The sequence below is a fragment of the Mytilus californianus genome, unplaced genomic scaffold (assembly GCF_021869535.1).
Source record: "Mytilus californianus isolate M0D057914Y unplaced genomic scaffold, xbMytCali1.0.p SCAF_6, whole genome shotgun sequence".
In the NCBI taxonomy this organism is placed as follows: Eukaryota; Metazoa; Mollusca; class Bivalvia; order Mytilida; family Mytilidae; genus Mytilus; species Mytilus californianus.
This window is the reverse complement of record NW_026262712.1, coordinates 32,949,772-32,967,134: the sequence shown is the minus strand read 5'-3', so window position 1 is coordinate 32,967,134 and position 17,363 is coordinate 32,949,772. Positions and strand designations below refer to the sequence as shown.

Here is a 17,363-nt window from a genome sequence, read left to right as displayed (position 1 = left end):
CACGTATTGAATTGAAAATTTACCGGTTTAAATCGATAACCAAATATTTTGACACATTCCCCGCATTTAAGGAATAATATCTCTGTGTACTCTGTCTACTACATTCATAAACAAAACACAAAAATGGGTTAACAATGTCTTAAACTTTTAAAGAATCAACAGTGTATTTCGGCAATGATTACTTTAGTAAATGTTGTCTTGCTAATCCTTTATGCTGTGTACAATGCCTATCTATAACACAATTTCGCAAATAAAAAAAAAGAATAGATAACAAATGCCTTTCGAGGGCAATAACTCATATAAGGGATTGACAGTTATTTCGGCTACATTGATTTATTTGTAGATTTAGTCTTGCTTAACTTTTTGGATGTGTACAGTTTTATCTGTCTGCTCCAGTTTATGCAAATATCGTCACAATCATGTAGCAACGCCAGTTGAATGCATTTTCAATGTGTTCAAATGTATTCTACGTCACAATCATGTGTTATGCTAGAAAGACACTGTTGTCTTATATAACTTATTGCCCTTGAAAGGCACTTGTTATCTCTTATTTTCAAATTGATTAAATAAAGATACACCACTGAATATTCAGCATAAGTTCTTTACCGAGTATGAAGCAAAAACGAAATGTCCCGTTTGCAACACATTCGACTGGTACGTTTCAAACACATCTGCTTACCTTTCTGGAGACCCTGCGATCACCCAGGATATCTTGGTAGTTTGCGAGTTGCTCAGTCTTCATTTTTCTATGTTGTGTTTTGTATACGGTAAACTCTTGTTTACTTTTTGGTCTTTTAATTAATTTTTTGTCATTCCGTTGGCAGTTTATTTTTGACTTTTTGAATGTTCCTATGGTATCTTTCGCCTCTCTTTAGTAAGGTTTTGTAATGAAACAAGAAAAAAACAAAGGAAACGAACTGAAGGAATTTGATATATAAGTTAGGTTTATGAACTTTCAAAGGTATATTTATCTTTCTTTCAAAGCTCGAACTTTTTTTTAAATGAATATTTCTGCGCTCTGAAATACATTATGTGGAGTGTGTACATAAAATATTTTTTTCAGTGGCGATATACCATAAATTATTACATTATGTTATATTTATATTATATTACACAGGAATGCCGTCGGAACCTGCAGTTCAGTTTTCTATAATAACATGAACCAAATGCAAGTTAAATTCATTCATCAATTACTTTTTAAATATACCACCATTATCACTTCATATTGGTAATTTTATACTTTTAAATCGTCACAACAAGTCACCTGATATATTTATCAATACACTTATTTACCTTCCTGTTGGGCGGATTATAAAAAGCAAAATAATACAGTCACATAGTTTACCATTATTAGTGGGTGATATTTAAGGTAAGTACGTTATATTTATATTCATCAACGGATATCGGTCATCTATTATTTAGATTTCATTGTTAATTTTATTTGTTAAAACAAGTTGTTCATGTTGTTACACGTTCTTATGCAAGGGAGGTAATCATCATCTAATTACAAGCAATACAATGTAATGATATGATTTGCAGATAAGTCGTCTTGTATAGTAGATGCAATGTTACACATATAAGTATAGATAAGTCGTAAAGGACTTGATTTACATCGTGTGCTCCAATCCTAATAAAAGTAGCACCATAACCTACAGTACTTAATCGTGTAACAGTGCTGCCTCCGGGATAAAATAACTGACAAATTCATCGAGTGAACAGTTCGTATTCCAGTTCGGAGCACTGTTTAAGTTAGTTTTCAGAATTATGCAATTAGTATTAATGTTCGAGTCAGTATTGGACGACCTCAAGTCAAACTCAAGTATTATTTTATATTCTCATTAATAAACAGAGATATTGAGTATATATAAATGCAGTAGCAACCCAACAAGAAAATAATAAAAAAAATATTAAAAAAACATCTTAAAGTCAAAATAAAGGCTTCAAAACAGATTGGTAACTCTATAATTTGTCAAGCTCTTAATCGCCCCGAATCAGATAAATTGGGAATATATTTATCAGAGACCGTCAATAATGTGCATTCGACACCAGATACCTAAAATACCTATACGTTTTAAATGATAAAAATAAACCCCTCCTAAAAAAACCCAACATAAACAGCGTACTTCGGATGCGTACATTAAATGGATTAGTCAAACTTATCTTTTTCCGATACCCAAACCAGCTCCCTTTTTAAAACTTACACAAATATGCATAACAGACACATAGAAAATATGAAGTGGAAATGTTCGATATGGAAAAACAGATATTAAAGTACAAACAAAGACATAGTAGCTACCAATATTAAAGAATACTCACAATTACTGGAAACAAACTCACTGTACGCAATGATACTCGATAATATCTCCTTACACTTGAATATCGATTATTGCACTTGGCTGTATATTGTTTAGGACAATTACATATACAATGAATGACTGCATGATATTTTTTCATGTACCCAACATACAGAAGATTCAATCTGAAAAATATTCAGAACAATTTTTGCCTCAAACTGTAAATTTGGTAAATGATGTTAATCAAAAAAAATATTATACATATTGAACATTTGTAATCGTCAGTGGTTATATCACAATATAACAAATTAAAGATACACATACAGTTATACATTTTTTAGATTTATTTAGATTTTGTGCAAAAACGCAACGTTGTAACAGATTGTAATCGAAAAATCAACCGGGATTTTTTTTAAAGGTGCTAAATTGCTATATCATTTGTTGAAATTAAAGATTTCTCATAAAGGTTGATTTTAAAAAATTTCTATTCTGCAAAAAAAAAAAAAGATTTACAATTGAAGGTTTCATTTCTGTAAATATAGACAATGCAATTTCCCAAATGAACTCCCTTTGCGGCTAAAACTGTGCCACTTTTACTATGAAGTTTTGTAAAAAAATATATCCTAGAATGGAAAGTTGATATGCACTACTATTTTATTCAAAGGTTAAAATATAGGGCTGTGCGGCATATTTTCAACATTTATATGCCCCGAACTTGTTAGAGTTTAAACTTATACTAAAATTCTAATCTACCCCTACCTCCCCTTTGTGCCTACTTAATAATTCAATTTTCACCGCAACAATATGTTTTTATACTGGTAACAGTCCAACGTTATGTTATGAGATGAAATAAAGAGATCATACATGGGAACCAGTACGTAAACAAATCCAATTATCTATGAATATTATATATCTCCCAAAAAGAGACGTGGTTTGATAAACAGCTGTATTCACAAAGTGCAACCTAAATAAAAAAAAGACGATCTTCGATCCCGATTCAGGTTTGCCGTTTTCAAAAGGCTCCAATATCATTATGGAGGTGATTAACTAAAATTCAGACTGGATAACAAAAAGAAAAACTACTTGTTAATTTTTTGAAAAAAAAATAAATGTTTCATGTCATTTTCCTAAATGTGTACAAATTAAAAAAGTAAAAGGAACATATTTTCTGTTGGAGATGAAATTGCACCAAGACATATATTTTTTAATTAGACATGCCTTGTCAGTTAGATATTCTTCATTGTTAAAAGCATTGTATTCAGGTTTAGAGGAGCCTTAAGCAGAATAATGTTATTAGTAGTGAGGCAACTTCATCATACTTATGTCTTTTTTTTAAGTACCATTTCCCATGGCAACATCAAAACCGTCCTGTGGTGCTTGTGATCGCCAGAATATTACCAAATCACCAATAGTATGGTGTACAGATTGTGACGAAGGACTTTGCTCGGAATGTCAAAAACACCATCGTGTTTCGAAGCCATCTCAAAACCATAATACCCTGCCGATAACCGAGTTTCATGAATTACCAAAAGATGTTCAACAGATCACCCAAAACTGTGACAAACATAATGAGAAGTACACAATTTACTGTAAAAAGCATAAATGTCCCTGCTGTGGTAATTGTGTCGTAGAAGATCACATCGATTGCCGAGACTTTTCCAGACTAACAGACATTATCGACAAAACAAAAACGTCAGAGGCTTTAATTGAGATTGAACAGTCGTTAGCAGATCTGGCAGAAAATATACAAAGAATTCGACACAATCGAGAGAACAACTTGAAAACGTTATCCGAGAAAAAGAGTTATATTGAAAAAGAAATCAAAGAGACACGGGTCACCATCAACAATCATCTGGACAAAATGCAAGATGCTGTACTGAAAACGTTAAATACATCTGAAGAAAAGGAAAGACGTGAAATTAGCCTGTCACTTACCCTATTAGATGGGAAGGGAGCAGAAATATCTGAATACCAGAAAAAAATAGTCAAGATCAAACAACATGCAACAGATCTACAGACATTTTTGTCATTGAAGCAATTAGAAAACAAAGTTTCTTGCGAAAACGAATTCCTGCAATCATTGGTCGACACAGACAGCTTAAAAGAAAGTGTATTATCGTATAATGTCCATAATTTCATACACAAATTCCTTACGGATATCAGGAAATTTGGAGACATAACGATTGAGAAGAAATCCTGTGATGTTATTCTTACAAGGAGAAAAGATAAACAAGCCCAAATGTTGGTACCGCACGTCTCAAATAGGTCAGTTAAGCATATCAATCTAAAGCTATATAAAACTGTTAATACCATAAATTATAATGCCAGTGGTTGTTGCATGTTACCAGATGGCAATATGGCGTTTACATACTATGGTTCAAGCAAACTCAACATATTCAGCACTGACGGCTCACACGATTTTTGCATGTGGTTGCGAACAAATGCATTTGACATAGCGTACATTAGTGAAGACAACACATTGGCTGTAACATCAGGAGAGTCGAAGAGAAAATGCCTCACAATCATCGACATTCAAAACAAACTACTTAAGGAGGACATAGCAGTTACTAATTATTGTTATGGCATAGCAGTGAAGGACACACAATTAATTTGTTCTGCATCTGGAAAAGGAATACAATTGATCGATCCGTACAACAACTCAACAAGAGAAATAGTCCGCGACACACTACCCAAATTCTGTTACGTTACACGTTTTGGTGACAAAATTTACCATACAAATAGCACAACAAACTCCATAACTTGTTATGATCTACACGGTTCAGTACAATGGACATTTAAAAACGTAAGCGTCCTGAATGGTGCACGTGGTATCACAGTAGATAATGTAGGTAACGTGTACGTAGCAGGGACTACATCTAACAATGTGGTAGTTATATCTGCTGATGGACAACAACACAAAGAAATACTTACAGCCAGTGATGGTCTTTCAGGTCCCAATGCTCTTGATTATTGTAAAAGTACAGATATGTTACTAGTTGCAAATTGTAGAAATAGTGCAATGCTTTTTGCTTTTGTTTGAATAAAGAAAAGCTCACATGGGATAAAACTAAGAAAACCAACATGTATTATTTAGTTATTCCATTGAAGTTGTGAAAGTTCATTTTCAAAGAAATATGTTATCCATAGAATGATACATTAAAGCATATGGAACATTTACAAACTATCCATTGATCAGGGGCGGAATCTTGTTTAACTGTTGGAATTGGTAAGCATGTTATCCCTACCTAATTGTTTTCCATCCTAACATTATGATTAACTAACACATCAACACATTTGGAAACTACCAATATAGTAGACTGTTGTGTCACTGACAAACTATAAACATCAAAGATATTTATGAACATAAGTACAAATAGCATTGGGAAAATATGTTTATATACTAGTATTACAGTGACTTTTAAAAATCAAAGAAATCCTGTTCCGGTTTTATTTACATCCATATTTGGTTGTAAATCCAATCTATAAAACGTGGATAACGGGAGTAAAGAACAGAAATTAGCGATGTTACAAAGTTTGCCATTTTTTGAAAGTACGTAACTAAATAAGTTCAATAAGTAAATAATATACTCACAGAATGGTACAAAATCCGTGTAATATGCGAATAAAATTACATGGTTCAAAATAACAAATACATTACATAGTTAAATATCATTCTAATATGACGTGCTTCTTTCGCTTTGTAAACAACACCGTAATAAAATTCTCGGTATATCTATACAAAGCGCAGACTCCGAGATGTACATAATAATGGCTGTTCAAATAAACCTCCCACGTAAATCCACATGTATCGTAACCTATGTACAAACGCTATGTCGATTTCGCTGTGTTAAAAATTACAAATAAAAAACCCTGTAGAACCTTTATTCTTATTCTGAGGCATAAGAGATTGGAAAAATGTACAAAATCAAAATAAATCAAAACTCAGCGAAATTCCATGAATGTTTATGGCGCATTAACGTCATTTCAAAACATGACGTCATACGAATGAAAACGTCAAAGCTGAAGGGTTTTGGAACTCTTTCATATGTATAAATGTAATATAAAAAAAGAAGATGTGGTATGATTGCCAATGAGACAACTCGCCACTAGAGACCAAAATGACACAAAAGTTTACATTTATAGGTCATTGTACGCCTTCAACAATGAGCAAAACCCATACAGCATAGTCAGCTATAAAGGCCCCGAAATGATTGCAAAATAGACAACTATCTATCATAGTTCAAAATTTGTTGATATAAGCAATTATAGGTCACTGTACGGCATAAAACAAAGTGAAAAACCAATACCGTTCGTTAGCTACAAAAATCCACCAACATGCAAAATGTGAAACAATCTAAACGAGAAAAATTAACAGCCTAATGTATAAAATTAAAAAAATATGACGGACATGAACCAACAACAGCCACTAAGATACAGCCTCTTGACATAGGATAGGCATATATACAGCCCTTGGATGGTGTAAACTTAAAAAAAAAAAACACGTGTATGGTGCAATGGTAGCAGGTGTATAATGCTATGGTGTATGGTGTAAGGGGAATGGTGTAATGTGCGATCGGGAGTGGTGTACGACATTTAAAACTATTCAAAATATTGATAAGAACTGATTTTTGATTTTATACATTAATTTACAATATTGTGATCAAATTTCGTTTTTTAAGATCAATAAATATGTTTGTAGTCGCACGCTTTCTTTGAAATTAAATTGTATTATGGTGTAATGTGTAAGGTGTATGGTTAAAAAGTGTTACGTGTATGGTGTAATGTCACAGAGTGTATTGTGTAATGGTGTATGGTGAATGGTGTAATGGTGTATGGTGTTAGTGGGAAGTTTACACCATCCAAGAGCTGAATAATGTAGCAGGATTAGACATCTTTGTGACATCTCAACCCTCCCCAAACCTTTGATGTTGGTTTAACAGCACAACATTAGAACAAACTTTAAAAATCAGTTGCAAAGTGCTCAACTCAATAGATAGGTACGAAGCACCAAAAGCGATTAACATAAAAACAACTGACACAAAGCACTGATGAAGAGTAATTTCGGTTACTTACTGAGAGCTAGTTCAAAGACCCTTACAACAAACACATAAATCATTTTCTTCTAGACTAAAAGAGAGATGAACGAAACCAAAGGGACAATCAAACTCATAAGTTCAAAATAAACTGACAATGCCATGGCTAAAAAAAGAAAAATACCAACTGACAAACAGACAAACAGCAGTACACAAAAAACTAAAGACAGCAACACAAACCCAATTAAAAACTAGAGGTGATCTCAGGTGCTCCGGAAGGGTTATCCGATCTTGCTCTACACGTGAAACCCGTACCCGTTCTCTTCGGACGCATGAAATTATTAAACGTGGTGTTTTCAATTTCTTTCCTGCAGTGCATGCAATATCCAGCATATTACTAGTATATCCGTAGTTTGGTGCACAAAATGTGATGAAGGACTTTGTCTAGAATGCAAAAAATATCATATTATTTTAAAGGCATCTCGATACCATAACACCGTGCCGATAACTGTGTATCAGGAAAGCGATGTGCAGGAAATCAATCTAACATGTGACATACATATTGAGAAGTTTACAATTTACTGTAAAAAACACAAATGCTTCTGGTGCAGTAGTTGTATTGTAGAAACTCACATCGAATGCCAAAAGACTGGCTGATATCCTTCAAAACACCAAATCTTCAAATGCTTTCAATGAGATCGAACATTTATTAGCAGATAATATTCAACGAATTCGAGATAGCCGACAGAACAACCATCGGAAACTATCAGAAAAGAAAAGTCAGATTGAGAAAGAAATAAAACAAACCAGGGATGCAATCAATAACCATTTAGAATAATACAAGATGACATAATAAAAAAGTTGAAAGCAGCTGAAGAGGAAGAAAGCAAGCAAATTGGCAGGTTGTTGACATTATTAACGGACAAAGAAAAGGAGATGTCTGAATACCAGAGAAAGCTGAAAAATATTCAGCAACATGCCCCAAAACTAGAGGTATTTATTTATATTAAGCAGTTAGAAAACGAAGTCTCTAACAAAGGAGATTTCCTTTTATGCAATAATCGACTCAGTAAGTTTTAAAGATTGAGACTTGTCATACCATGCTCATACCTCCTTGCAAAACATTAATACGAATATCAAGAATTACCGAGAAGTAATAATTAAAAAGATACCATGTAATGTTGTCCTGAAAATGCAGAAAAACAAAACAGCCGAAAGGACGGTGCTACACAGGTTATGCAGGTCAGTCGAAATATTTATCTTAAGCTGCAGACAACTATAATCATTAATGTGGAAAACACCTCCGATTGTTGCATGTTGCCAGATAGCAGAATGGAGTTTTCCGATTATAACACTCACACTGTCAGAGTATTCAACAATGATGAATCAAAGGATTTTGAGAATACAATATTTGGATCATTTGACATAGCGTACATCAATGATGACAACACACTGACTTGAACATCAGGATATAGAAAATATAACATTACAATAATTGACTTAAAAGCAAAAGAGTCGAGAAACAAATACCAGTTGATAATTGTTTATTCGGTATAGAAGTGAAGCATACCAAATTGATTTGTTCTGGCAGTAGTGGAATTCTATTGATTGATCCGTACAAATATTCGACAAGTTATATAGTCCAGGACACAAGTATACCTAGTGGCTCTTATGTTGCAACGTTCGGTGAAAAGAATTTCCATACAAATCACATAACTAATTCCGTTACATGTTATGATTCACAAGATACAATGCAATGGACATTTAAAAATGAAAACGTACTCAAGTACATATCAGTAGACAATGATGGGAAAGTGCTCGTAGTCAACTGTCAAGCTGACGGACAACAACACAATGAAATAATCGAAGCCAGTGATCTTGTTTAACTTTATCCATGTTATCTGTATTATAATAGAAGTACAAACTTGTTGGAAATGTTGAAAAGGGAGCGAGACTTTTCATTATTATATGAAATTTCATTCACTCGATAACCGACTTATCTATTCCTCTGAAAACGAAATAATTCTTTTTAAACTAGCAAGATTTAAATAGAAACATGAGTTTGTTTAATCTGTTATATTTAGCGTATGATCAATGAGAATAAAATGGTCTTGTAACAAAATAAATAATCCTGTTAACAATGTGGCTATATGACTTAAAGTTTTAAGCCATGAAAACAATCGAATAAGCATAATAAAATTGAGAAGGGAAATTGGGAATATGTCAAAGAGACAACAACCCGACCAAAGAGCAGAAAACAGCAGAAAGCTACCAATGGGTCTTCAACACAGCGAGAAAATTCCGCACCCGTAGGCGGGCTTCAGCTGTCCCCTAAATAAAAATGTGTATTAGTTCAGTGAAAATGGCCGTCATACTAAACTTCAAAACATATAAATGAACTAAAATTAAAAAAAAAAACATACAAGACTAACTATGCCAGAGGCTCCTGACTTAGGACAAGCGCAAAAATGCAGCGGGGTTAAAAATGTTTCGTGAGATCTCAACCCTCCCCTATACCTCTAGTCAATGTAAAATAAACAAACACACAGCAAAAAGCAAAGTAAAACTCAGTTTAAAAAAAGTCCGAGTCCGATTTCAGAATAGGTAACAAAAGAAACTAATCAAAATGACAATGATACATATATAATCAAAGGACTACTAGCAGTTACTGACATGCCAGCTCCAGACTTCAATTAAACTGATTGAAAGATTATGTCTTCATCATATGAAAATCAAGCACAATCCCTACCGTTAGGGGTTTAGTATTATAACATCATAACATATATGAGAAGAACACAACCCGTATCATGCCAACAACTGGTTTTTGAACAAATGTGTTTATTTCCGATGCAAAGACCATATGAGTGAATCAATATTAATACCAAAATATGCCATCTTCAATGACTTGACAACAGTGTCGTAACTTTATCCCTTCTGAATAAGTCTGTTTAAACGTTTGGTTAGCTTTTGAGGTGAATGCCGACATTTTTGTGCTTTGTAAGGAATTTTACCTTAAAAGATTGGATATGAAATACTTGAATGTATAAGATGTCTGCATGTTGATTTATATTTACGAATAATGTCCTTGTACTGATTATAAAATGTAGTAAATGTTTTGACTAGTTTGTGATATCGAAACCCTGATGTAATAATTCTTCAGTAATACAGACATGACAGAGATTTTATTCGTTAAAATAAAATGCACGAGCGAATCAAACAAGTTGAGATATATAAACTCCATAAGATGGTTACAAGGGAACATCACAATCTATAAACGGATAATTAACAATAGGAAATGAAAAATCATCTTTTTTATCATAAATTTTGGTATTACTCTTCCGGTTAAAGATATAGATATCAAGATCCAGGAAAGGGCATTGTTCATTGTTAGTGTTAGCTTTATTTAAAGTAAGTTCAGCAAGATAAATCGTTTAAGTGTACATACTGAAGTCGTCATTATTGAGAGCCAACATATCATCCAAATATCTAAAAGTGTTATTATATTTTTGTATCAGATGTTGTTTCGATGGGTCTTTGCTGATTTTGGTCATAAATTGTAACTCATAACAATACAGAAACAGGTTAGCAATAAGTGGTGCACAGTTAGTCCCCATTGGAATTCCGATAACTTGACGATATATGAAATCTCCTTAGCAAACAAAAATGTTATGTAATTATGTGTGTGAATTTTTTCTTAATAAGATTATGAGGTAAAGTGGTATATAGGGTAGAAAAATCAAAACTTTGAACAGATTCGAAATCACCAATATAAGCATGCAATTTATCAAGTACTTCCAAAGAATTTTTGATTTTGACACAGCAAAAGTAATTTATTCCACTATTTTCAAAGGCCTTTTTTTAACAATTTATTACCAGGTTTTTTATTGTACTAAGTGTACTTGTAAGTAAAATAGACAGTTTAATAGTGAAACAATGGCTTGAATACGCAATAAATCTGTATTTGTTAGGTATTTTGTGCAGCTTCTGTATGTATTGTTTTCACATTTTTCCTCGTGAATTGTTGAATGTTTTACTCCTTTCTCATGAATTGTTGATTGTTATTAATTTTTCTCATGTATTGTTGAATGTTTTACTCTTTTGTCATGTATTGTTGAAAGATTTTACCTTTGTCAGGTTTTTTCTCATGTATTGTTTAATTTTTTGTTACTCTTTTTCTCATGTAATGTGAAGTGTTTTTTTTTTTTCAATTTTCCTCATTTTTCTAACATGGGATGTTTGTACTGTTTTTTGTGCATTGGTTAATTGTTAAACTCTTTTTCTTATGTATTGTTGGATGTTTTTACTCTTTTTCTCGTGTGTTGTGGGATAGTTATACTCTGTTTCTCGTATATTTTGGATGGTTTTGCTCTTATTCATATGTATTGTTGGATGTTTTACTCTTTCTGTCTTTAATGTGGAATGTTGTTTTTTTCTATTTTCCCCATGTATTGCTGGGTGTTTTTACTCCTTTTTGTGTACTGTTGGATAATTTTACTCTTTTTCTCATGTATTGTTGGCCATTTTAACTAATTTTTTCATATATTGTGGGATGTTTTGACTCTTTTTTCTGATGTATTTTGGGATGGCTTTACCCTTATTCCTGTTTGTTTTCGGATAGTTTTACTCCTTTTTCTCATGTATTTTTAGGTGGTTTTACTCTTTTTCTCATGTATTGTGGAATGATTTTACTCCTTTTTATATTTTTTGGATGTTTTTTTTTTCTATATTTTTCAAGTATTGTTGAATGGTTTTACTCTGTTTCTCATGTTTTGTGTGATATTCACTCTTTTCTCATTTATTATTGGATGTTGACTCTTTTTCCCGTGTATTATTGGATGTTGACTCTTTTTCTCATGTATTATTGGATGTTGACTCTTTTTCTCATGTATTATTGGAATTTTTGTCATGTATTGTGATGTATTTTAATCATTTTCATCGTGTTTTGTTTTAATCTTCCTCGTGTAATGTGAGAAACAAAAATATATGTCAGCTTGTGTCATAAATTCCAGATGATATTTTGATATTTTTAAGCATGATCTATGATTATATTGGTAAGATTAGTTTGATATAATTCTAGATTCAATTTTGATCTTCACAACCTTATTTCTACAAAGTAAAAAGACATGTCAGATATAGTTATACTAGTCTTAAATCAACATTTCATGTATAGGTTTTGTAAAGTGAATTATGAATCGACTTCTTGTTATGCTAGATAATTAAAGAATGGCACTTAAAATAATTGCACGAGAGACAACTATTCACTATATTCTAGACCACCACCACGTACACCTATTGCAATAAAAGGCCCTGGCATTTTTGTAAATAGAAAAATAAGGAGATGTGGTATGATTGATAATGAGACAACTATCCACCAAGGTTCAAATAAAGTAGATATAAGCAATTATAGGCAACCGTATGGCCTTCAACAGTGAGAAAAACCCATACCATATAGTCGGCTATAGAAAGCCCCGACATGAAAAATATGAAACAATTCATTTGAGAAAACAGACGGCTTAATTTATAACAATACAATTTACTAAAAACAGATATGACAGACGTGAACCAAGACAATCACTGAACTACAGGCTCCTGATTGAAACAGGCACATAAAGAATGTGTCGGTGTTTTACATGTTTGTGAGCGCTCAAGCATCCACCTAACCTGGGACAGTGGTGTAACAGCACAACATTAGATCAAACTATAAAAATCAGTTGAAAATGGCTTACCTAATCAGATCGATACAAAGAAAAACATCAAACAAAAAGACAGGGCGTGGGAGGGTATATATTAATTCCTCATCCCTAACAACAAAAAAAATACTAAGTATAGATCTGAGAGTACTGGTAGTTATAAACAGCTAGTTCAAAGCCAATGGCAACTATTAAAACAAATCATGTATTCAAAACTTAGATATCAATCAGTACACATCCAACATCCATTGAATTAAACGAAAGACGTCATTAACAGTCAGAAAAAATATGACCTTGTGCAATGCCAAAATATGGGTATCGGCAAATTGTAGTAACGTGACAATACATATGTGTAATATTTAGTATTGATTTAGTTTACTGATCACAATATTTATACCAATAAAATCAATATTCAAAGATTAAAACTCAGTGTTGAATAGAAAATCTTTTAGAATAAGATAATTTAAAGGATTGTGAGTTAACCCGGATCGTAGTTAAATTGTCGGGCTCGGTTAACAACATCACTGTAAAATTTCGGATATGCTATTTTGTCTGAAAAAAAGTTTTCTACAGCCAAACTTGCGAACTAAATCTTTGTATATATGGAAGAATTTAATAAAAAGTAATTGGTTGTAACGAACTCTCTGAGTTAATAATTTTACCAGTAAAACATAGATTTTCTTCATTGAAATCAAAAACGTCACTACAGACACAGGCAGTTGGAAAATACAAACAACGTAGAGTGATGCCAGAGGACATCATCGACCAAAACAAGAAAATTAACAATAAGGAAAGTAAAATCATCCCTTTTGTCGTAAATTTTTGTTTTGAGTTTCTGGTGTAAAACTTAAATGTATTTGATTTATTTAAGGAAAGTTCCTGTGGGTTAAATTCGGCAGTATATTTAGAGAATTCTTGATTATTTTACTAACAAATATCATCAAGGTAAAGGTAAGTGTTGTTGAATTTATCAATTAAATGAAATTTAGACGAATTTTTACTGAGTTTGGCCATTAATGATTAGTGATTCATAACAGTACAAGAATTATTCTGCTATTAAAGGCGCACTATTGGTACCCATAAAAAAGCCTACAATCTGTTGATTAACTTTATTGCCGAAACGGACATAAATGTTGTCAAGGAGACAATTTATTGCTGTAATCATCTCATCACACCTCCAGTAAGTATATATAGTATATCTACCCTTTTCGTTCTTAGGTAGTAGCTAAGAAACTCGTTAAAACACTGAAAGTCTAGTAGAAGAACACTTACTAAAGGCGGAGATGAAACAATATTTTACGGGTTTTTGAGTAGTTAAAGTAACTAATATATAGTGGGGACCTTCCAATGTCCAGAAGAGGCCTTAAGCTGAGCTGTGGTTGTGACATGATAAATGACATTATTACATGAAGGAGCATTATCTTCTATACTGATGTCTGATGTAACTGACGTATGATTAAAAATTAAACTTCTACTTGGTTTTTATACGAATAAGAAACTATCGATGGCTCTATGTTATCAAAATATGGAGGTAAAAAGTTTTGAACGGTAGAGTCATGAAAAATACTAGACACATTAATAAAATCAATACCTCTATTAATGTATTTTATTTTTATGAAATCGTTTTATCATCTTCAGGTTTGTCAATGTGAGGAAACAGTCTATTGTGACAAAAGACTGTACTTATACGTGTACACTCATATTTTATACTAAAAATTGATACTGTATCACACTCGTTGTAAATATTATGTAATTACTAATTGGTATTTGACCCAGTTTGCATAATAATTGATGTCTACCATTGTTTTTAAATATAGATAAAAAATCACAAAGTGTAAAATTAGAACGGTTATACAAATGCAAATGGTCTGAAGTAGGTGAATTGGAACGAATTGTATATTTTCAGTATAACATGAAAGAGAAATTGTTTTCTGCCAATACAACAACAATTCACTAGAGACTATTGGACGAGGATGTAAACGACAAAAGCTGTTCAGATTGAAATGAACATTTCAGACTAAGTTGTTGATTACTAGTGAGACGATCAAAATACTTCTAGAGGTCAGCATACGACAATAAAGAGTTTTTCTCTGCATTAACTGCAACTCTCAATGGCCCAGAGTCTAGAAAGGTTGTGAATGAAATGTTATGAATGTATTTAAGACACTATCAACACTATTTTTTCCCTGAAGGATCTGAATTATTATTGTTTGATTGATTGATTGATTGATTGGTGTTTAATGCCACTTTCAATAATATTGTGGTATTTCTTGGTGGTCAGTTATTATTGGTGGAGGCAGCCGGAGTGCCGGAAAGAACCACCGACCTTCATTTGGAAAACTAACAATCATAGTCAATTAGGATTGAAGTCGAGCGCACCTGCAACGTGGGAGATTTGAACTCACAATCTCAGTGTTGACAGGTTAGTGATACAGTAGTTCGACCACCTAAACTACTCCGCAACCTTCTGAATAATTATAATATAACTATGAAACCATTTCCGACAAGGTTCTCTTGGATATCACATGTTGCGGGGTTCAACTTGTTTATATTTCGCAATCCTTGCCTTTTTATTATTGATGAATAAATATAAAAAAGTACATCACAAATCAGTTTAGAAAAGACACTTTCTTTTTATTATCGCTATGAAAGGTAACAACAGAAGATATACAAACAAAAACAATACCCCTTATCGAGATGCCAATGTCGAAATCGTCCAGATTCAATATAAGTTGTATGCAAATGCATTGGTCTATAAACCACCGTATCTCACATTTAAAAATTTCCAATATCGGTACAAAATACACCATGTTTAAAAGTACAACCAACTGTTTAGCAGTATTAACAACAAAACCATCGAAATGCTCCAATACGAATTCACAACATTGTACAATCAATGCACTGTTCAGATGATAAGATAAAAGCCATTTCTCGTGTACGCAAGAGATGCTAACAGCGTATAACTCTAACTTAGGCATGAACTTTATCAACGATTATATTTTCATGTGTTGGCCATGGGTGACTTCTTACAAGACCCACAATAAAATTTATCAAAGAAATTTTGAACATGTTTGGTTCTGTAAAAACACATGCGATGAGGATGGGCATCGGTAAAGGATGGTTGGGGATATGTGTTAAGCGGGACACGCTAGATGTGTCGATTCCTAACAATGAATGTTAATTCATTCCTATGTTTAATATTTTTGTACTACTTATTTACAATCAAAATATAATCTGATCCGATTTTATGTAAATCGACTAAGCTAATTTCTCACAAAATACATTTCGTTAAGACTGCCCCGTAAGATTGTTAAACATTGCAATGACATCCGTATTAGAAAGTTTAGTTATCACCCCTTATAGATTCTCAAAGAATCAGTCTTGGTCTTTTACTCCATCAGCGCTCTCTATGTCACACATAGACAAACAAATGAAACAAGAGCTGTAACTGTTACCCTACCCGAACAAATGTTGACCCTGCTATTATGTGAGTTCTACATCGTATTAGGCCTTCCGTCAACTGTTGTTTGTCTTTGAAACCAGCTGGGTATAAATTATCTACGCCTCATTCTTTTGAAATTTCAAAACTTATTAGTTTTAGATTAAAGCTCGGGATTGACTTCAGGCATAACTACCAAGACCATGTGCAATTTAACAACACATCGACTCCTTACAGAAGTTATTTTCCCTGTTGACGCACTCGGCCTTTCTCTATTTGGTGTTCGTTCCTTTGTCATCAATTTTCCTTAAAGAATAAAATGAGTCTTTCCATTTTCATTTGAAATTTAAACCATGCAAATCCTGAATTCGCTTCAGATCGTCTAATACACAGTTATCTTCAGATCCCAATTGACAGTTTGACCAAGCGGGAGCAAGCGGAAACTGCGATTTTTCCTTAAGATGCATAGCTTTTTAAAAGTTACATTTTCTAGACATCTATTTCATTAAAAAAAAATTCGAAAAGTTACACACCTTTTTTTCCTCAAATGTTTACGAGCGCTGCATTATGTTAAAACCACAATTACGAAAGTTTTTTTTATTACTCAATTGATTTTTTATTAAATGGCAAATTACTCCAGGCTATTGTTGCTGATTTTTTACGTTTTTTTTTAATGAGGTTTTTATGAGAAGGAAGACAGGGCAATACCGTACTAAACACGTTACTACCGATGTTTGTTATGAACATTACGACAAGCAAACTATTAAAAAATATAAAAAAACAAATATTATTTTAATGACACAATGAGTTTGCGAAGAAATTTATTGACAGGAGACAGTATACATTTCTTTTTAAATTGACAAATCAGAATTTGGCTATAGATACAAACGAAGCAATGTATTGGGCA

The 17,363-nt window shown here is 32.7% G+C and overlaps 1 protein-coding gene across 1 annotated transcript; it reads left to right on the top strand.

The window, feature by feature from the left end:
* Positions 1–1,266: 1,266 nt before the first annotated feature.
* LOC127704999 (uncharacterized) lies at positions 1,267–5,370 on the top strand. Its single transcript, XM_052209245.1, has 2 exons — positions 1,267–1,369; positions 3,632–5,370. Exon 2 carries the CDS (start codon positions 3,643–3,645, stop codon positions 5,332–5,334), a length of 1,692 nt encoding a protein of 563 aa, XP_052065205.1. The 5' UTR covers positions 1,267–1,369; positions 3,632–3,642; the 3' UTR covers positions 5,335–5,370.
* The last annotated feature ends 11,993 nt before the right edge of the window (positions 5,371–17,363 follow it).